This window comes from Cervus canadensis, chromosome 29, assembly GCF_019320065.1.
Source record: "Cervus canadensis isolate Bull #8, Minnesota chromosome 29, ASM1932006v1, whole genome shotgun sequence".
Lineage (NCBI taxonomy): Eukaryota > Metazoa > Chordata > Mammalia > Artiodactyla > Cervidae > Cervus > Cervus canadensis.
Genome location: NC_057414.1, coordinates 10,725,921 through 10,748,853, shown reverse-complemented (window position 1 = coordinate 10,748,853; position 22,933 = coordinate 10,725,921). Strand labels below are relative to the sequence as shown.

The 22,933-nt window shown below is 49.6% G+C and overlaps 1 protein-coding gene across 10 annotated transcripts in view; it reads right to left on the bottom strand.

Annotated features, from left to right (window-relative positions):
• The window catches only part of TENM4 (teneurin transmembrane protein 4), an 816,614-nt gene that overhangs the window by 286,041 nt on the left and 507,640 nt on the right, over positions 1 to 22,933 (bottom strand). For 9 of the 10 annotated variants that reach the window (XM_043452828.1, XM_043452823.1, XM_043452819.1 and 6 more), the window contains one exon: positions 21,571 to 21,780. The exons of the other annotated variant lie outside the window; for it this stretch is intronic. In XM_043452828.1, the coding sequence (XP_043308763.1) occupies positions 21,571 to 21,780 (210 nt within the window). The remainder of the gene's footprint in view (positions 1 to 21,570; positions 21,781 to 22,933) is intronic. 10 annotated transcript variants of the gene reach the window in all.

Sequence of the window (22,933 nt, the reverse complement as noted above, 5' to 3'; positions counted from 1 at the left end):
CAGGGGCTCGGTTCCTCTAAGTCTCTTATCCCCAGCACCTAGCATAATGTCGGCAATAGACTAGGAGTGAACGAAATTTATTTTCTTTTGATTCTAAAATAACATTTTCAGGACTTCTCTGGAGGTAGAGTGGATAAGAATCCGCCTAACAATGCAGGGGACACGGGTTCCATCCCCGGTCCGGGAAGATCCCACAAGCTGTGGAGCAACTAAGCCCGTGTGCTGCAACTACTGAGCCCACATGTCACAGCTCTGAAGCCCCAGCACCTAGAGCCGGTGCTGCGTAACACGAGAAGCCACCACAGTGAGAAGCGTCGCAACGCGAGAGTCAACCCTGCTCTCCACACCCAGGGAGAGCCCACGTGCAGCAACGAAGAGTGAGCACAACCAAAAACATGAATAAATTAAAAAAAATAATAATAAAACAACATTTTCACTAGAAAATGTATATAAAAAGGAGAAAAGTACAAAGAAAAAAAAAAAACAAATCTCTATCACAACCACAACACTCAGAAATAACCACTGTTAACACTCCTTGGTCTATTTCCTTCTAAAGTCTTTTCTTATACATATGTAAACATTTCCATATCCAATTAGGTTCAGACTGTATATAGTTTTCTATCCAACTTTGTTCCATTTAATGTTACACTACAAGAGTTTTTCAGATCTTTAAATATTATCTGAAAATGATTTCCATGAGCCATCTAAAACTTTATCGTACGAACGGAAGATAATGCTATTTCACTAACTTTCTATTCTTGGACATCCAAGCTGTTTCCAGTTTTCCTGCTTTTGAAAGCATTTCTCAGTGAGTTGCAAGCTGTGCTAAGGGGTAGACTAAGGCCCAGATTAAACAGACCCCTGCCCTACCCTTGTCCCCACACTCCCTAAGAGAAAAGGCAGAGGGTGAATCCTCTTTCCAGGGGCTGCTCTGAGTGTCTCTTGGAAGGAAACATGCTTGGATGAGCTCACTCAAGAGGCTGACCTGACAGTGGGCTCAGGCTGAAGCCGACCTTCTCTCCCTCCCAACCCCCCTCCACTCTGGGTCCCATTGACATTCCTCCCTGGAGACGGCAGTTCCAAAGGACATACAGGCGTTGTCGGGACTCAAGGGCCCTGAGAACGGGCCCCGAAACTTGAGCCCCACCAGCTTGGATACCGTGGGGCAGGTCGCCCTGGGGACGCCCTGGTGACAGATGAAAGTGCATCTCAGAGCCCTGGATCGTGTTTCCAGGGCCCAGGTGTGGGGGGATTACCTTTCTGAGAAGCCAAGCACTTACCCCCATCTCTACAGCTGCTTTCTCTTCTCTCTCGGGGCCCAGCACCGGATAATAGCACCCTCAAGCCACAGTCTGTTAAAGCCTCAAGCTGTCTTCATCGGAGTCCTGAGCCCCTCTGCCGAAGCCGCTACCGAAAGATCCCAACAAAGTGCCCCACATTGTCAAGTGAGAGAGTGAACACCCAGCCTGCCCTGGAGGTGCTGGGGCGGGCGCGGCCCCTCCAGCCAGGAAAGCCACGGAGCTCTTGCTGGGAGCCCTCGGAATGGGAGTCGCGGGGACCGGAGCTCCAGCCCCCTCCCCCAGGGGCTTGCCCTGAGCTCACTGCCCGACCAGAGGCAAGCTGCTTGGTCTCTCTGAGCCTCAGTTGCCTCACCTGTGAAGAGGGCATAATGCTGCATTATATACCAGCCTCAGCATTGCTGTGATGATTGGGAGAGACGAGACATGTGAAAGCACTTATCACCACGTGTGCCTGGCAAAGGTGCCCCTGCAGAAAAACGCGGGGCCGTGAGCGGGGCCAGGTGTGTTTGAGGAACAGGCAAGTGGCGCAGTGGGGGGCTGGCAGGTGGGCCCACGTGCCAAGGCTGAGTCTGCCTAAGACGCTTGACAGGGTTGCCTGGAGTCGGAGGGTAGGGGTAGGCTGCTCTGTTCAGGGCTTGGCAACACCATTGGGACACGACTTGAAAGCAGCCTGGCCTCAGGGCTGGAGGGGGGCAGGAAGGTGAGCCCTGGCAGGGCTCCAGCTAGGATCCCCCCCCCAAAGCAGGTGCTGGGGCAGGGCAGCCAGGGGAAGACGGACCACTCGGCTCTGGCTCTTGGCACCCACCCCAGCGTGTTGCACAATCCAGAGCAGGCTCTCCCCGCCGGCCGCGGCTGCCCTGACTCACTCTCGCCTCACAAAGCTGTCCCTGAAGTGGGCAAGGAGCTGACTCCGACAGAACACAGACTGCATTCTTGGTCTGTCTGCAACCAGATCTCTTACTGTAAGACGCAACATTTCCTGAGCGTCTACTACGGTGCCTGCAGTGTGCTGCCACTAATGTACACGTGATCTCAGTGGGTCTCCAGTACAATCCTGTGAGGTCGCTGTTCCCATCCCAAGCAGGGGTGATGAGATCTTTTAAACATGGACAAGCATGGGGCTAACCCTGGGCTAGGGAAAAGCTATGACCAACCTAGACAGCATATTACAAAGCAGGGACATCACTTTGCTGACAAAGGTTCATATAGTCAAAGCTATGGTTTTTCCAGTACTCAAATATGGATGTGAGAGTTGGACCATAAAGAAGGCTGACCACCGAAGAATTGTTTGAACTGTGGTGTTGGAGAAGACTCTGGAGAGTCCCTTCCCTTGGACTGCAAGGAGATCCAACCAGTCAATCCTGAAGGAAATCAGTCCTGAATATTCATTGGAAGGACTGATGCTGAAGCTGAAGCTCCAATACTTCGGCCACCTAATGTGAAGAGCTGACTCATTGGAAAAGACCTTGATGCTGGGAAAGACTGAGGGCAGCAGGAGAAGGGGACGACAGAGGATGAGATGGTTGGATGACATCACCAACTCAACGGACATGAGTTTGAACAAACTCTGAGAAATAGTGAAGGACAGGAAAGTCTCCTGTGATGCAGTCCATGGGGTCTCAAAGAGTTGGACATGACTTGGCGACTGAACACCACCACTAGCCCAGGTGGCGCTAGTGGTAAAGAACCTGCCTGCCAATACAGGAGATGTAAAAGACGTGGGTTTGATGCCTGGGTCAGGAAGATCCCCTGGATGAGAGCATGGCAACCCACTCCAGTATTCTTGCCTGGAGAATCCCATGGACAGAGGAGCCTGGTGGGCAACAGTCCATGGGGTCACAAAGAGCCAGACACGACTGAACGACTCAGCACACATGCATGCACCCCTGGGGTGAAGTGATCGAGAGCCAGGTCCCGCCTGCTGGTGCTGCTCTAATGCTAAGGCTGGTCTCTGCCTCCCCTTTCTCAGACCCCTTATTTTTCCACGAGGACGAGCTCTGTGGGCAGGACTCAGGGCAGCTGATCCTCCGGGAGCCCGTGGGGGAAAGGAAGGACCAACTTGTTCCCGTGCGCCAGGCTGCCGGTTCATCTTGCCACAAACAGTACCTGACTCAGTCCCGCCAACTACACCCCTGCTCCCCGATGTAAGAACTATCACTCCTATTTTGCAAAAGACAAAAATAAGGGTCAGAGAGGGACACAGACCATCCAGTGCTATGTGGCTACAAACTGGAGAAGCCATGATGTGAGGCCTGTGCTGGCTGACTCCAAAGCCTGTGTTTTTCCAAGAGAATCTCTGTAAGGTTGAAGGTGCACGGGGCCTTCCAGGTGCCCAGGGAGTTCTGAGCAGACTCTCAAACCCGATGAAGCTCTTCCCTCAAGAGCTGGCACAAGAACCTGTGAGGGTCTTGAGGACAAATTCTTTCTTCCCATCCCAGAAATCTGCATCTGCTGCTAGCCCCCCAAAAGGGACCTTGGCTAAAGATCCTTATGAAGTGTGTACCTTTCAGATAACAAACACTCAGCTGTTCCCAGTTCCCAGCAAGCAGCCCCCAAGCTGGGGTGGGAGACCCCAAGGACAGGGGTGACTTTGTACCCCAATTTCGAGGCAATTTTTTTAGTCTTGGGAGAGGCATTTTCTGAAGTTTCCAATCCAAGAAGGACCCTGACTCTTGAAAGAGGCAGGGAGAAAAGGAAAGGAACCCCAATACGGAGGTGAGGGGTTGGGGTGGCGTGAGCAGCAGACTCTTATCCCAAGGGATGCAGAGGCTGGACTCATTCAACCTATCCAACAGAGAAGCAGGAAGTAAGTCCCGCCCCTTTCTACCCTCATCTGCCCTTTTTATATATGACTTCCTCTGCTGCAGCAGGGAAAACACACATTTGGCAAATACACATCATTTAATTGCCTGTCATAAATTCTCACCCGTCCAGAGGCATGGTAATTTTCAAGGCATATTTGAAAACCATTATTTTTTAAGTAGAGAAGAATATCTAGATCTTTAGTGATTAGTGCAGATGACCTGCTTGCAGGTCTTATCGATCCAGATGTGCTACTTCAGTGTGGAAAACGCACAGTCAAGGATCTAGATGCTAAAGCCGAATAAATTAAGGGTAACAGATAGGAAGGAAATATTAATTTTCTTTACCTCCTAGCCTGTACTTACAATGTTCCCATTCACTAAATATTCTATTTACCAAGTTATTTTAGTAAAAAAACATCCTCTGTTTTCATTTAGCTTTTCAGGGAAATACATGCCTAGTGACGCCCCTGGCTGGAGAGCGTGCTCCTGGGGTTGCCTTCATATACAGGCTTCCACGTGCCTTATCTCCTAGAAGCCACGTGACAGGCTGCAGAGTTTTTTTTCCCCTTCCTTCAGAGATAAGGAACGTGAGGGCCAAGGAGCTAACGCAACTCTCTAATGTCACACAGCTCGTGACGAGCAGACCTGGGGTTGGAGGTAAAAACCTGCTTAGGATGGACTGGCTGGCACTACAGTGACTCAGATTAAAATGCTGAAGCCGTTTGGCGCTCTGCATCCTGATTCAGGCAGAAATAAAAAAAAGAAGAGCCTGATGCTGGGCCCATCTCCAGCTCTGCTGACCAAAAGAACAGGGTAAGGAAGGGTGTCTCCCTTGTCTGACCACATGGTCTGGGTACCTAGGGCTCAGTTTGCCCTATCTGAAGGCTCTCTGAAATAACAAACTGAAGTTTCTTCACATCCTTAGCGTCCTCTCGGCCCGAACAAACCCCCAGTAGCTTGAAGGGCCAGGCTGACAGACAACTTCAAAAGAGCAGAAACCACAGTGCATTTTATCATCCATTGGAAGGTCTGCAGGAGGGCAGGGCTTTTGATGTCAGCTGGCTGACCCTGGTCTGTCACTCCTGATACAAAAGAAACAACACTTGAGAGGCAGGTTTGGGTATCAGGGGTCTTCCTGGTCATCTCAGATTCAGTACTAATTGCATGTCTGTTCATTGAATGCTTATTATTTGCTAGGTGCTGGGCTAAGAGCATTCTGTAAAGTATGCTGGCTCATCATTCACCCTGCTAGGTTGGAGTTATTTCACCTTACTGCACAGATGAAGTGACGGAGGCTCAGAATGGACTTCTAATCGGCCTGGTCACTCTGCCCCTGGGATTTGACCCCCGGCCTGACTTCAAAGCCTATCCACCGTTCTACAAAAAAACTCTTAATAAGAGGATAAAATCAAATTCTATTCCTGTGACCTTCCTCATGATTTCTCTTCCATGAAGAACTGTACTTTGGCTACCTTTTGGATAAAAACAAGAGTAATTTTGGATACACTTTTCTTCATGATCAAAATAAGACAATGATTCACTACAGATCTCTACACATTTGACACACTCTGACGTAATCAGTGAGACCATATTTACAGAAGCACCTACTGTGTGTTCAGGCTCCATGCACTCAGCGACCACACACCTAGATGGGCTGGGCAACCCTGTAAAAAATGTTGTCTATAAATAACCGAGAGGCTGAAGCCCAGAGAGGGGAACCAACTTGCCCAAGGCCACACAGCCTCAGGGCTCACACTCAAACTCAGGACCTCCTGGCCACAGCAGAACCCTCCCAACCACAGGATTCAGCGGCTTCTGCGTTTGATTGGATTGTAGGATGTGGAAAGTCGGGGGCAGGGTGGAGCATGTGGGAGCCTGGCCAAGGGCTGAAAAAGCAGAAGGAGATAGAGAAGGTTTTATTCCCAAATGCTGCCTCCTTAGAAAAATTTAAACAGAAAAGTTGGCCTTTACAATCTGGAGGAGTTTTTCATGTTTCAACTCATGTTGAATTGTTTTATGCTTTAGCTATAAACCTCCGACAGAGAGGGTGCAGGGATAAGGCGGGCCCGGCTTTAACTCTGGTGGTGCCGCTGTGAAGCTCAGGTTACCAAAACCACGTCTGGTGCCAAGGCAGTCTAACAAGTATGAAGGCACATAATTCCTTCCAGTTGTCTTGCCTCAGCACAGAAGGGCTGGTTCTGGGGTGCGGCTCCATGCACTCCTGCCAATGTGGTTCCCATTACCGGCTCCAGCGCCTTGCCGAAGTCCCTCCACGCCCAGGAAGGGCCTGTTTTATCACATCCACTAAACTATCAATTCTCTGTAAAGGTTCAGAGGGTTTCTGTATTCTGAGTCCCCAAAGTGTGTGAGGGATCTTGCTACAAAGAGTGCCCACGACTCACCCATCCTAAGAATCCTCTCCAAAAATTCAGTTGCTGTCATGTCATCTCTCTCCAATCCAAGTTAAATCTCTTCCACTTTTTATTTTCATTAACTTTAAACCCTAAAGAAAAGTCAAAATAATAGGACAAAAACACCCAAACACTCTTTACCTATATCTGCCATTGTTAATATATTGCCACGTGGCATCATCTCTCTACATAAATTTTTTTGAGCATTTGAAAGTTGCAGAGATCAAGATGCTTGCCATCAGCATGAATCTCCTGGGAATATTCTCCCATATAACCACAACGTCATGATCACAACTAAGACAATGAACAATCACACCACAACATCACCTAGCACACATATACATCATATTTAAAAAATTCCCCAATTCTTCCCCAAATATCTTCTTTACAGTCTTAAAAAAAACTTAGGGTCCCATCAAGATTCACGTGTTACATCTGGCTGCTACCTTTTTCCTGTGTCTCTTTTAATCTAAAGGAACATCCCACCCACCTCAACTGTTTCAATTCCTTTTTTCCCCCATGATATTAACCTTTTTGCAAGTTCAGGCCAGTTGCCCCACGGACTATCTATCCTATATTCTGGATGTGTTGTTGTTGTTCAGTCGCTAAGTTGTGTCCGACTCTTTGCGACCCCATGGACTGCAGCATGCCAGGCTTCCCTGTCCTTTACCATCTCCTGGAGTTGACCCAATTTCATGTCCATTGAATTGGTGATACCATCCAACCTTCTCATCCTCTGCTGGTCTCTTCTGCCTTCAATCTTTCCCAGCATCAGTGTCTTTTCCAATGAGTTGGCTGTTTGCATCAGGTGGCCAGAATATTGGATGTGTTGCTTTCTCATATTTAGACTCAGGGTAAACATTTCAGGTAAGTGTATCTCATGCATTGCGGAATGTACTTCTTACTGCTTTATAATAATGAAGTTTGGTCACTTGTTAAGGTGATGATTCCTGATCTCACTGTAAAGGAATCTTTTTTCTTTGTATTTTGTAAGCAATCTGTGACACAAAGACCAATCTCTTACAGTCAGATATCCGAGCTATTTCTGCCCTCTGAAGTCCCATCCATCCTCTGGCTTTAGCCTCTGCACCCTAAAAATGCCTTCACCAAGGTCACCGAGATGCCAAAATCAGTGGGCATGCCTCATGCTTGCATTCGTGATCCCTCGGCCAGACCGGATGTTAATGCTTGGCCCCTCCTAGAGGGCAAGGACTTCATCTTACTCAGGCCAGTGTTGGGCACACAGTAGGTGCTTAAGAAATCTCTGTAGAGTGCATCAGTGAGTCCAAACACTGCTAGAAAGTCAGAATTGGAAATCAGAAAACATGGCTTCAAGTCCAGCTCTGCATCCCTTCACACAAGGAAGGGGTGGATTGTTTTTAACTTTTTATTTTGTATTGGGGTATAGGCAATTAACAATGTTGTGAAAGTTTCAGATGCAGAGCAAAATGACTCAGACATACATACACACGTTTTCATTCTTCCCCAAACTCCTCTCAGGAAAGGGTTGATTTAAATCAGTAGTTTTCATACTTTGAAAAAAAACAGGTTTTATATTAGAAGTGTTTTTTTTTTAAAAGAGGATATTTGTTGTTCTTATTCAGTCGCTAAGTTGTGTCTGACTCTTTGTGACCCCGTGGACTATAACACACCAGACTCCTCTGTTCTCCACTATCTCCCAGAGTTTGCTCAAATTCATGTCTGTTGAGTCAATGATGCTATCCAACCGTCTCATCCTCTGTCACCCACTTCTCCTTTCGCCTTCAATCTTTCCCAGTATCAGGGTCTTTTTGAATGAGTCAGTTCTTTGCATCTAGTGGCTGAAGCACTGGAGCTTCAGCTTCAGCATCACTCCTTCCAATAAATATTCAGGGTTGATTTCCTTTGGAATTGAATGGTTTGATCTCCTTGTTGTCCAAGGGACCCTCTAGATTATTCTCCAACACCATAGTTCAAGAGTATCAATTCTTCAGTGCTCAGCCTTCTTCATGGTCCAACTCTCACATCCATTCATGACGAGGTAAGAGGATCTTACTCAGCAAATGCAGGCATCTGATAATAGGAAGCTGCTTTGGTTGGAGGAGGGAGTGAAGGGTACCTGATGAACCTACTGGAGTCAGAGATCAGGGGAGGGTCAGAGAGGGTCAAGAAGGAGGGAAAGGGGTACAGGCTCAGGGGTCCTGACTGCTTCCCTAAGGTGCCTGAGCTCTAATCCGTAGCGTCAGGTTTCAGGGGTGACAGGAGCTGCTGGGCAAACTGTCTGGTCACTGTGGGCTCAATGCATCTGGGGGTGCAGAGCCGGGAAGGCACAGGCCGAGTGGGAAGTCCGATTTAAATGATCACTTGTCCCGTCTCTGTCTCAGTTTCCTCCTCTGAAGTCCTTGGTCACTTAAATGCTCTTTGAGTCTTTCTCCCCCATTATTCCGAGAGCTCCTCCCTGCTCAGTGGGGGTGGCTTCATCACGAGATGAAGAGCAGGGTTAGCGCAGAGCGGAGGGGGGCTGAGGCCTCTGCGCTCCGAGGGACTCGGGCCATTTGCTGAGTGATTTGGTGACCTGAGAAGCTTGCCCATTGTCCAGGCTTTAAAGGGCCACTGCCCCTTACCATTAACCCAACTTGGGACAATGGCCATCACCAGCTCAGACAAATAAGCTGCTTAGCCGGACCTCATGCATCATCTTGTCACCCATGCAGGGGCCCAACAGGGGCATCCTAAAAGAGCTAAGAGCGGGAGTGCAACTCAGCGGTTTCCATTCTGGGGGGTTCTGGCCAGGGGTCGGGGACTGCTGGCAAAATGTGTCTGCAGCCTCCTGCTCGGTGCGGGGGTGGGGGTTGGGCGGCAGGAAGGTGAGGGCGAAAGAAATCTCTGATCTCTTGGGGAGGTTTCCCAAGACCTCTGGCTTCCCGGGGACTGTCAGGAAAGAGGGGAGATGGCTGTCAGGGAGGAGGGGCAGCCTGTGGTGTGAGGAGGATGGCTGGGCCAGGCATACTTGCTTCAGGATGCAGGACGTCCCTTCCTACCTGTGTGGCCTTGGGCAGGGGATGGAGCCTTTCTGAGGCCATGTTCCATGAAACAATAACCAGGACAATAAGGATCCCAGTTAACAGCGGTTTCCATTTACACATTTTCTTCCATTTAAGACTTTATAATAACTGAGTACTTTGCTAAGTACTTCACATACAAGACTTCATGTTGAATTCTAACAACACTATGAAGTAGACAGTATTATGATCCCTGTTTTACATATGAGGAAAAATAGAAACTAGGAGGTTAATCATGTGCTACGCATCTCAGCTGGCCATGGCGGAGTCAACATTCGAACCGAAACTCTTAAATTCTCTGTTCCAGAGCCCGCCAGCCGGACGGATTCGGGCGTGTGGGGCAGAAGTACCTAGCGCAGTACCACCTGGGGCCCTGCAGGCACGGTCGTGGGCCTTGTTCCTCTGCTACACAATCCAAAGGCAAGCCGGGCCCTTTCTGGTTCCTGAGGCCGCACCTGCCTCAGTCACCCCCTCTCGATGGGCTCTGAATGAGAGGCGTGCAGAGCAGCACACTGGCCTTCAGTCCCCGCCGCTCACTCCATCCCCACCTGAAACCCCAGGACAATCGAGTCTGGTGAAGAGGCTGCTCCCTGACGGTGGGACGCGGGGTAGGGGGAGCGGGGCCTCAGCTTGAGAAGAAGCCCGCCTCGCCCTCCACCACTGCCGCTTGCGGCTCACCTCCTCTGTCCCCTACCACGTGGCTACCCACGGAGGAAACAGAACAAGTCTGGTCAGAACTCCCCCGCACAGGACCCCACGCACAGCCCATGCCTGGGAAAAGCCTGCTGGATGGATGGATGAATGGATGAACGAATGTTTGAGGAGAGAGACAGTGAGGATGCTCTGGTGCCTCTTCCTCAGGTATGAGGACACCAGTTTATCCAGATCAGGGCTCTGCCCTTAAGATCTCATAGAACCTCAGTCACCTCCCTACAGGACCTTTCCTCAATACGGCCACATGGTGGGTTAGGGCTTATGAATTTGGGGAGGGGACACAATTCAGTCCACTGCAGGCCTAAAGAGCCATCAAACTACACAGCTCACTTCGGGGCAGAGCTCTTTGAGAGTTTCCCTCTTTCTCCAGGATGAGCCTCTGAGCCTCCCAGTCTGCATGAAAGCTCTGCAGCCCCACACCTAGCACACTGCCCCCCGCCTTGCTGCCCTCACTGATGCCTGTTTTAGGGCAGAGTTGCTCAGATGTGCACCTCTTTCCTCAATATCCAACGGATGAGCCGATGCTTTCTATTCCCCCTGGGCCCCCTGGACACACAGTAGGTCTTTGATAGTAATTTGCTGAACTGAATTGGTTCTGAAGGGCAAACATGCTTCATTTCTTCCCATATCATTCCAAATCAGCGGTTTTCCCTCTAAATCAATGAGTTGTGTTCTGAAGGCTTTGCTCCCAAAATGGTCAGCTATTTATCACAGGCCCTGTTCTGGGGCCAGGATTGTCCTCAGTCCCCTCAAAAACCATTTTAGTGTGCTATGGTCGCAGGTCCCTAGTAGGACCACAGAAGTAAGTGGCTTGAGAGGGCAGGAGGGCCTCTGTGAAGAAGGGTCTTTGGGCTCCATGTGAGGAGATGGGTCCCGAGTCCCCAGTGGTGGGAAACAAGAAGAGTTCCTGCAGGTGCTCTGGAAAGATCTCCCTGGGACAGTAGAGGTGGATTAAAGGAAGAGATGGGAGGCAGGGAGGAGGCCACTGAGGATGCTACCACAGTGGTCCAGAGGAGAGAGGACATAGTCGTAAACATTGTGGCGAAGGGGAGCGGGATCTCGCAAAACTAGCAAGTATTATCTCAACTTCCATTTTTGCTTATTCTCAGGATGACAGCACGTGTGTGTGTGCACATGAAGTCACTTCAGTTGTGTCTGACTCCTTGTGACCCTATGGACTGCAGCCCACCAGGCTCCTCTGTCCATGGATTCTCCAGGCAAGAATACTGGAATGGGTTGCCATGCCCTTCTCCAGGGGATCGTCCCAACCCAGGGATTGAACCTGCATCTCTTAAGTCTCTTGCATTGACAGGCGGGTTCTTCACCACTAGCACCACCTAGGAAGCCCATGCGGAGGCAACCAAAAAAGAGGTTTCTGGAAGTACAAATATATGTATTATTGTTAGCCCATGCAACAGCTTCCCAGAGTTATTTGGAGAAATACGATCTGTTCAGGAGAGAGGAAGTGAAGCATAAATGAATTACCAGTCATTTTCTTCTCCTTTCAACTCCGGGGAGCAGGGCGGGGGGTCTGGGGGAGGGGGCAGGCCCACTGACCAGAAGGAAAAGGCATCACTGTGTTTGATCTGGTACCGAGTATCACACGTGGTTCCAGGAACTCTGGGGAACGGCGGCAATGCAGGGAGCCCCACACGGAGGGTGGGGGCTCTGTTTCTAGGACCCCATGCTATGTTTGTTTAGCTGGTGCCTCGGGCTCACTCTCCCACCCTAAATCCCTGCAAATCATCCAGGAGGGGGAGGGGGATTAAAGCTCAGGACTCCAGGACAGAGCTGTTCACTGTTGTATCTCCTCTGTGTCTGGGAGGGGCGGTGAGAGTGTAGGAATCTGCCTTCCTTCCAGAGATTTCTGCCAAAACCTTCTGGGTTTTAGAAAAGGGAGTGAGGACGAACATTCCCTGTGCACCTATTATGTAGCAATCACTGTGTTAGAAGGCTTGCTCATAGTTTCTCACAAACACAACAATTCTGTAAAGTACTATTAAAACCAATATCTGTTTTTACAGAGGAGGGAACTGAGACCCAGAGAGGCTAAGCATATTTCCCAAGGACACACAGCACAAGAAGGATCTGTAGGCCTCCATAACCTCTCCCTCCCTCCCGCGGATCTGTATCGTGCCATTTCTGTTTTCGTTCTGGCTTCAGTCCTTTTAGGCCATTTAAAGCAGAGGGAATGTTTTTTAAGTCGTTTGATCTCAAACACCTATATCAATAATGACAGTTCAGAAGGAGAGGGAGGAGAAGGGAAAGGAGAGGAAGGGGAGAAGCGAAAACCACTTGGGTTCCTGGTCCAAACTGAGAGCTATTAAGCAGTAATGGGGGATCCAGTTGAGCTCAAAGCACCCAGTTCAGACCTGATGACAGGTGTAGAGGGCAGGAGGGGAAGGAGGAACAGCTCGCTTAGAAAAGACCACACTTAGGAAGGGGAAGGACAGGAAGTTCTGGAAACAGCAAGAGATATTTACTCTCAAGGTGAGCAGGTCATGGGGTATAGCACTGAAAGCCTACACAGAATTCTAGAATAAGCCACGGAACCATGGATCCCATGGACATGGTTTTAGGTGGTGAACGAGCGAGCTGACATTCGCTCACATGTAGGACGGCCTCTATCCTCTTGCAAGCTTCTGATGAGGGGGAGGAAGTCTCCGTTTGGTATGGTCGGTTTTTAACACCTAACACATGCCAACGTCCCTCTTTAACAAAGAGAAGTAAATCTCTGCTTGGCATCCTAGAGCGAGCTTGATCTCACCATGGTATTTATTTTTTACAGCTACCTTCTATTTATGGCAAGTAAATTGCCACAGTAACATACAATTTCCTTTTTAAAATAAACTCACTTAAGAAAAAGTTCAAGGAAGGGAAATGGCATGGAGGGGGGCACTGCTCTGGTGCAGGCTCCGACAGTGGGACACAAAGGAACCGGCGTGGGGAATCCTGATCTAAGCAAGTCCTCCCACTGCCCAGACGAGAAGGCCAGGGAACCAAAGGACCGGGCAGGTGGGGGTCACGCCGCAGGTGGGATGCAGAGCTGGGCTCAGAAGGTAGGTCTGCTGTCCCAAGGTGCACACATCTCCCCAAGCAGGTTTCCAGGACAACTCAGGCAAGATTATCAGGCTTCTCCAGGAGCGGTTACAGCTGGAAAACTCAGCTTATGTGGATGGTGGCAGGCCTCGGAGTGTGGATCAACCAGCTGAGGGCAAACCTAAAGTTGGCCCAAAGCTGCAGTCAGAGGGGTAGCCCAGCGTCTTCCCTCTCTCCCACCTGGTGGTTCTCCACGTTCGGCCAACCTCACGCCCTGAGCTGCGGGTCCCAGGAGATGGCGGATGTGAACGCGCTCGGGGACTGCCAGGGTTACAAAAACGTGAGACACAATACTCTCCCAAGCTCTCCTTAGCTTTCTTCCTGGCGCCTCTTTAATAGTCTGTGCCCCGAGCTGTCAGGAGATGCTTGAAGATGTGGTCTGGTGTCCACGAGGGCCCCATGGAGCAGGCCACAAACATTCCCACAGGGACACAATCCAGGCTTAGTTTCCAGGTGGAAACAGTCCAGACGCAGGGCTACCGTGCCTTCCTTGAGGGGTGGTCTAGGAATTCCTAGATCCAATCAATCCAGACACCGAAAATGTTATTTCTGTACCTTTTAATGCAATGGCATTTGGGGAAATTAGTGGAAAGGGAGCTGCAAAGAGTCTGCGATCGTGTCACGTGAGTGACTAATTAGAGGGCCCTGGTTCTCCCAGGACGTTCGGTTACATTAACTCAAAATGTGACCTGTTTATTTTGCAAGGTCAGGAAGAAGCCTTACCTCCTAGAAAGCCAATGTGGCAATTAAATTAGAGTCACCAGAGTCTGCCTGAGGACACGTATGAAAAAGGGCTTTGTGGACCGTACGAAAAACGGAAGTGACCCCTGTGGGGCTGTCCCCTCTGCTCCCACTTGGGGGGCACAGCCGCCTGCCCCTGGTGGGAGGCTGCCGGGGAGAGCCGTCCTAGCGGAGGGAGGTACCTGGTGAGGTGGAAAGGGCCCCGGAGCCTGGGCCTGTACACTGACCCTTGACTCTGCACTGGGGCAAATCCTCTCTGTGGGCATCCGGTTATATCGCCCATGCGGCCCACCGCACCCTTCCTAGCAGGGTGTTTGTGTTTGTGTGTGTGTGTGTGTGTGTGTGTGTGTGTGTGTGTGTTGTAGGGGGGGCAGTGGGGGGTGGTGTGGGGTGAGGGGAGCTGGTAAAAGAGAAGAAGAGAGGATACCAACTTTTTTTTCCCCAGTTTTGACTGCAACACCTATATATGGTCAGCTCTGAAGACACAACGTCAGACAAGGCCTGCCTCAAGGAACTGGGGGTTGAATCTGGAAATGAGACTTGGGAGTAACCAGGTCCCTAGATTGTCAAGGAGGGGTTTGTATAGAAGACAGCAAGGCAGCAAAGAAAGGGGGAGGCTGTCCATATACCGAGGGAAGGTTCCTACTCAGAGTCGCCGAGTTCTAGACTTTGGAGAGTAGAGCAGCTGGCCTCTCACCTCCTGAATTTCTAGGCCTGCAAGCCAGCCAACCTGCTGACACTGGCCTCCTGAACCCCATCTACACTCGAGGGGCTTGGGCTTTCCAAGCACTCATGTTAGATAAACATGGAGCTGCCCAGTCAGCGATCTGCACCTGGATCATGCCTTCTAAGTATAAGTGTTAGTCGCTCAGTCGTGCCCGCCTCTTTGTGACCCCATGGACTGCAGCCCACCAGGCTCCTCCATCCATGGGATTCTCCAGGCAAGAATACTGGACTGGGTAGCCATTCCCTTCTCCAGGGGATCTTCCCAACCCAGGAATCGAACCCAGGTCTCCTGCACTGCAGGCAGATTCTTTACTGACTGAGCTACAGGGGAAGCCCTTGTAGCTTCGCTCCTAGTTACCAAGTTTTCTAGTTATCTCTAAGATTGTTCTGTTACTAACCTTTCTGAGTCATGGGACCCCTTCCACCTGTGTAAGAAAAGGCACAATTCGGGATCACCATCTTAAGCCACCATTCCAAAAAAACTCAAAACTCTTAAGACTGAGAGGTTTTTCTTCTCTAAGACCAAGTTTTATCAAAACTGTTCTGGTTGCGAAGTCTGACCTGAACAGACATGGATCTCAGAGTCCTTTTTTTTTTTTTTTTAATCTCACCAGTGTAGCTGTTCATATGTCTGACTGCAGAAATAACAAGGTATTTGAATACTGTGGGCCTGCCCAGCACTCTGAGAATGTTAGGAAAGACACAGTATGTGTACTGAATTTTATTCCTTAAATCTAAAAATTCCTAGATTCTAAAATGCAACTCCAAAGGCTTCATTTAAGGGATTTTTGACCCTATGAATTAAATACCTATTTCAGAAGATATTTCTGCTTAGAGTCAGTGCCTGTTACCCCTTATCCATCAGGAAAACATCCACAAACACTTCAGATGTCATCGTGGCTGGAGGCAGGAGAGAAGGAAGAAATCAATTTGTCTTGCTCTTAGGAGTTAAGGACTTACATTCTTGATGTGGCTGGTGTAAGAATTTATTTACCAACAAGGGTCTTTTGATGCAAGAGAGCTGGTGGTGAGCAAAAATGCCTGAAAGCTTCACATGCTCCTATGTCCTTAACCCTTGGATCTTGGGCATCATACAGACCCCCAAGTACCTGCAGTTGGCAAGGAGCAACTAAATCAGGTTCCATGGAATTCACAGAGAAATGAGACAAAAGCCTCATAGCGTACGTCTCCATAGTAGGAAACAGGCACAATTTTGCCTTATGATTTCACAAACTGACTTAACAGGACCCTGGCAGACTCCCTCAGGGGAATCTGGATAGGTTCTAAATTAACTTGAATTTTTTGTTGTGTTTTAAGAAAACACTTTTGGAAGGAGCTCACATACATAGCAGTGTTTCCCATTTAGAAAGAAAAATAAACACTCCTCCGCCGGATTGGAAGTCAAAACAAAATAAGCCCAGCTGCTTAAGACCTGAGAAAGTCAATGAAACTGCCAAACAACAGTGATGTTGACCAGTGTGACCAGCCTGAGAAATCTGGTGAGGCCCAGAGCAGGGGAAAAGGGAAAAAAAAAAAAAAGTCCACAGATTGCCCAGCATCCAGGGCTTGGCTTTCAAGGAGCAGCAGCAAAATTTAGTGTCTAAGTCATTGGCCTGATTCATCTTTGAAACTCCCATAGTCCTCACCAAAGAACAAGGGAAAGATTTCACTGTCTGGTTTCAAACAGACCTGGGGATCAAGTCTGGTTCTGTGACTTAGAAGCTGTGTGATTTAGGGGAAGTTACTTAACCTCTTGGGCCTGCTATTGCCTCCATGAGACTAAAAATGGCTATGACACAAGATAGATACAAAGATTCAGTGAGATTCCATGAGATGTCATGATTCGATGAGATTAAACACCTCTCACATAAGAGAGGCTTCATCAAGGTTTGTGAGGTGAGTACTAGGAATCTAACAACTAGTAATTTTTTTTTTTTAAATCAGCTTTTCTTTGGTGGACTTCCCCTTATCTTCTTCAGCTTCCTACTAAAAAGACACAAAATAACAGGATCTGGTACTGAAAACAACACAAAATAATTGGGGGTAAGGGAAGAAAATTGAGGCCCAAGAGTCAAGTAGGCTTGGATATGAGTCTCTGCCTGTCCTTTAGGAGCAGTGAAGCCATGGGCAAGCCCCTGACCCTCCCTGGGGCCTCGGTTTGCTGAACAGAGACACACAGAAGCTCAAAAAAGATAACACATGTAAAGAAAAGATACACCAAAGCTGCTCATCACATGCACACTCTCCCACTGTTCCTATCTCACTGTGGCTTTGAGAAACAGACAACTTTCTCTGAGCTATTTATTTTCTGACCCTCTTAGATATTAACCACCAAACTTTTAAAGTCCTTTAGACTTTGAAAAAAGTGAAAGTGTTAGTCACTGAGTCGTGTTTGACTCTTTGCAATCCCATGGACTGCAGCCCGCCAGGCTCCTCCATCCATGGGATTTCCCAGGCAAGAATACTAGAGTGGGTTGCCATTTCCTTCTCCAGGGGATCTTCCCGATCCAGGGATTGAACCCCAGTCTCCTGCATTGCAAGCAGATTCTTTTTCATCTGAGCCACCAGGTGACAATTCACGGCACATTTAATACTTCTTTTGAAAAGTTTCTGTGGGGATAGGGACAAAGATCTACCTAATCCTCACCACTTCCTGAGCTCCTCAGCTGTGACAAGTAGTTGTTTTAGTGAAATCTTTGTATCTATCAGTGACTTCTAGCCTGTTATCCCGTTTCCTTTCCTGTTCTGTGATGCCCCACGTGGCCTCCCTGCTCTTTACACGGGGATTTCAGCAGGGCGGTCCTGGGCAGCCCCGGGCCTGGGATCGCAGCCGGGGCAGGAGTTGACACAGCTGGAGGCAGAGGGCCTCCGGAGGAGCCCGTGGAGCACACAGCCTGGCTCCCAGGAGGCTGCCTCCCAAAGGGCCAGCCCTCAGAGGAGGATGCTGAGTCAGCTCCTGACAGAGGAAATTCATTTTCACCCTCCAGGAGCCTGAGGGGCTGCCTTTGTCATTTAAAGTACTTTCTCAAAGACGCCTCTGGGGAAGTAGGCCTCTAAAGGAGCCACAGCAATTAATCTACTTTGTCGGGTGGGCTTTAAAGCCTTCAACTGGTGGAAGGGAACGGAGGTGTGCAGATAGGGAAGGGAGACAGTGACCCCAGAAGGGTTTCCCCATTTCACCGGTGCTGCAGCTGAGGCTCTCAGGGGTTAGGTCCTGTGCCCAGGGTCGCATCTCTGGGGCCCGATTTCAGAAGGTTTGACTATGGCCCTGCATCGGCCATAGGCTTGACTACGGCATCAGTGGTAAAGAACCCACCTGTCGGTGCAGGAGACACAAGAGATGTGCGTTTGATCTCTGTGTCGGGAAGATCCCCTGGAGGAGGGCACGGCAGTCCACTCTTAGCATTCTCACCTGGAGAATCCTGTGGATAGTGGAGAGCCTGGCGGGCTACAGTCTGCAGGGTCGCAAGGAGTCAGACACGACTGAAGCGACTCAGCACGCACGCCTGCTCTCTCGGCTACAATGTGGCCCTCATGCAGTCTGTACTGCTGGCTCCTCCCTTCATGCATTTACTAATTATCACTCCCTAAAAGGCATCTGTAAGGCCCTGCACCAAACTGTTAAAAGTGGATATCTCTGGGAGGAAGAGTTACAAGAGGACTTCACTTGTTACCTTTCTGCACTGTTTGAATGTTAGCAAGCACTGTTACTTTTATAACTGACAGAAGCAACAGAGATGATTCCATTAAAATAATTTCACACCTGTCCATGAAAAAACAATGAAATAAAACTTAACAAGTATTGGGCCCACTATGGAGCAGGGCCCACCATCCTCACTTGCTGGGCTGGGTCTGTGCCAATGGCAGCAGGTCCTTGGGATCATGGAAGACCCCTAGCTTTGGGGTTTTGGGGGACAGGAAGGTGGCAGGCAGGGTGACCCTGGTGACCCACCAAACCCAGAGCAGCAGATCACCAAGGACCGAGACTCTCTCTTCAGGCTCGGGACACATTTGTTACCAAACTTTAGAGTGACTCCGAGCTTCGATCCGTGGGTTGGGAAGTTCCCCTGGAGAAGGGAATGGCAACCCACTCCAGTATTCTTGCCTAGAAAATTCCATGGACAGAGGAGCCTGGTGAGCTACAGTCCATGAGGTTGCAAAGAGTTGGATACGACTGAGTGACTAACACTTGTACTTTTCACTTTAAAGTGACACACTCAGAGCAAGGCCCCAGGGAAGGACTTTGAAGTGTCTCTAGGTCCCCTGGGAGCCGGAGTAAAGAGGAGTGATGCTGAGCAGACAGCTGTAGGCTGAAGTCCCCCATGTTCTCTACACATCAATAATGCAATAATGCCATCAATCTGCTACAGAACTTGCAACAGTATGATTGCTCTTGTTCAGCTAATTAGCAAGAGGAGAGATTAAGGACTTTAATCTCCTGCCTTCTCTTTTACCTACAAGGCTTATTTATTTAGAAAGGAACAAAAAATATCCCAATGTATATACATATTTTTCCAAGTAGGTTTAAGAAGGCTACTGACTGGCACAGCTGTCAGCACCCATACAACACTCAGAAAATCAGAGTACCTTAGAAATTGCTCCATCGTTGGCAAGATGTGGAAACTGAGGCCTGAAGAAGGACAGCGACTGTCCTGTAAGGATGAATGGCCAGTAAGCCACAGAGCTGGGCCTAAAACCATCCCCGGGTCCCTATTTCTCCACACAGTTTAAAGCAAGGGTGGCTAAAAGGTATAAAGGTGCAGTGACACTGGACCACCAAAAGGACAGTGCCACTCTCAGGAGCACAGAAGGAAAAAGGCCCTGGAGGATGGCTTTGTTCTTGGTCACAGAGAATGCAGGGCTCAAGATCCTGCCAGAAGAGAACCACCAAGGCCAAAGATCTGTCTGGTTTTCAAAGAGAGCAGAGGCTGGGAGAGGTCCTGTTTAGGGGAGGGAGCCGGGGATAAACCATCTTTCTTTGTCATGGTGGTGGTGTTGAGGGTGGGGTGGGGGGCGTTGCTAATGCCTGAGAGCCTCAGTTCAGTACCCAGAGGAGCTCAGGTCACTTACCATGTGGCCTCCCACACCCTTCCAAGGTTAATGCCTATTTACTGGCCATGTTCTGGGTATAAAAGAGCTGGGGCCAGGATCCCAGCAGCTCCCTATCCTGGGTCCTTTGTCTATGTTTTCCCTCTGCCCAGAATATCCTGGGTTATTAAAGTCATTGGTTATCTCCATCTGACACACCCTACTTTTTCTTTCAGATCCAGGGAAGGCTTCCTCTAGGAAACATTTCTTGATTCTCTTGGGCAGACTGGAGACTCTTCTCCTGAGTCACCTCCACACCAGGTTCCTACCTCCTTTATCACCTTAGGCTGTAATGATCCTAAGAGATAAGGAGTCTGACTTTTCTGAGCATTACTAAGGGCCAGGCAGTGTGCTGGGAGCTTTCACACACGGGCTTTCTATAAATTCCCTGGAGGGAGGTAGTGGTGACTGTGACCATGACTGACCTTTACTAAACTCTATCCCAGGCCCTGTGATGAGCCCTCATCATGAGCTGGGTACCACAATGCCCATGTTATACTTGCTTGAGGAAAAGCTTAGAGGCAATGTGCCCTGTCTGAAATTCCACAGCAATAAAGCTTACGTTTAATGCAAAGATGTCTGATTGCAGAGCCCATGTGTCCTGCCTACTCTCTCTGAATCTTTGCCGCCTTTTCCAGAGTTTGACCGGAATTTAGTGCCACACAGGCACTTTATAATAAATGTTTGCAAAATCAACACACAAGCTACAATGTTAGGTGGAGAAAGTCTCATTTTCTTTCCTCTTCTTTGATAATCAGGACACATTGATCCATCAGGGAGATCCCAGGTTATCTCATATATATCACCCCCCTCCGTAGGCTTGAATCCCCTCCAGGCTTTGAATTCTTGCAAAGAAGTGGACTAGTCACTGCTAGACACAGAGGTAGCGAGCACCTTGGCCCGGTCACACAGCACCTGGCCAGGCGCTAACACTTGGGTCTGCAAGCTCCTGGCCAGCCTGGACCTCTTGCACTGAGTCCTCCCACACCTTTTCTCCTTAAGAGAGTCAGGGCAGGATTTATAAGAGGCTGTTCCCTACTCAAGCCCAGTGGCTCTCTCTGCAGTCAGCTTTCCGCCTTGCAGCTGCCTGGGCTCCAGGGCCATGTCTCCAGGCAGCATGAAACCTCAAGACCTTCCAAAAATGCCAGAAGCCTTTCTCCCAGCCTCCTCATGGTCAGTGGAGGCACTGCGATACCGGTCTCTTAGGCAGGGTTGTGAGGAGGCTCCAATAAAGCAACAAGTGACAGTGGCTGGCACAATTCCTGGCACACAGCAAGCAGTCAATCCGTGCTATTTTTGACTTTTCATTTCCAGAGTCTATCTTTGTCTCCCTGTCTTTGCCTGACTCAGGTTCCACCTGATTTTTCTGTCTCCTGGTATCTGTCTGAGCATCTCTATTCCGCAACTCCGTCTGCCCAGCGTCTGACACGGGGGTGGGAACAGCAGCCGCCCAACCCGGCAGACCCCAGCAGTGCAGCTGGGCAGGAGCGGGGCTTCCCCCGCCCGTGGAGCCTGCCAGGTCCCCTGGGAACCCCGAGCTCCCCATGCATCAGGCCCCTCCACCCCTGCAAGCATAACCAGCATCGCCAACGAAAAGGGTAAAACAACACAAACCCACAGAAGTTAGGAAGAGAGAGGGACTTACCGTTTGCAGCGACCCCCAGGCTGGCGGAGCCACTTTTAACTAAGAATGAATTAGGGACAAACTCTTCCTCAGAGTCTGAGTCCGGGGTTGGCTGGGCCACACCGTTGCCTAGCAACCGCCTCTGGCTCTCATTGGCCGGAGGGGAGGGGGGCGGGGAGGGGGACTGCTCAATAGGGGTTGATGAAGCGGATGAACAATGCAAGGGAGCACCTGCGAACCACAGAGACAAACACAGACAGAAAAAAAAAAATAATGAAAATTGGTTTTGAGGCACACGGGGAGGGGGAGGGCGCAAAATAAAACACGCATCAACAGGGGGAGGGGGCTCCCAACACTGGGCGATCTACTGCACACGTGGCCCGGGGGCGGGGCTGATGCCTCTGGCAAAGTGGGTGCAAACTCCTGAAGAGCTGGCCTCCTGCGCAGCTTGCAGAGAGCGCGCCCCTCGGAAACACTTGGGAAGGCCTTCCTGGTTTGCCTGTTCTCTGAGAGAGGCCTAAAAACCCGAGGTCTAGTCCCGGGTGCGGGCTGTGTCTTCTAAAACACAGCTGCCCCGCTCTGAGTTCCAGCGGCCTCCCTGATAAAATGAGCAGCCACCCTGGGTGACCGCTGAGCCCCTACGAAGTTGGCCATTCTGTGATGTCAGCGAACTGAAATAATGTTCTTATTAGCCAGATTTTAATCCAGCATGCCTGGAACAGCCTCTGGGCCTCATAAAAGGTAGGGGGGGAGCTGGAAAGAATGATCTAGCGCCCTCTTCACCACTGGCATTCTAGGATTTCAACACACTTAAACTTCTCTAAGAATCTGACACTTTTAAGATTTTAAGTACATTCTCTGCAAACTTCTTGAGAGAGCAAGAACTGTTAACAGTCTTTTTCACTTGCGTGTCTCCAGACTCTAACGTAGTACCTGGCACATAGTAGGCACTATATAAATGTTGGCGGAAGAGATGAATTCTAAGTGTTTCACAGACCAGCGTTCTTAAATTCTAGTATTTCAGAGGAAAATACGGTATACCTTTTACGACACTAACATCCTGTGAGTTTGGAACAAAGTTTGGGTGCACTAAGTCAGGATGCTTGACTGCAGGTTTCTAATGTGTCAGGGTCCCGCGATTCTAAAATGCCAGCTTTCTGTTGTTCTGTGGGCACACTCCCGGCTCTTCAGAAGCAGGGGGTGACGACTGGGGACAAGACCTTTGGGGACAGGTAGTGTGCTGTCCTCTGTGTGTCTGGCCTCTAGGCATGTGCAGTACATCATCTATGAGAGAGGGAGAGGAGCACACACGTGTAGGAGCATACGGGACGAGACAAAGCATCCACCGGACAGCCAGTCCTGCTGCTTCTCCTCCCACCTTGAC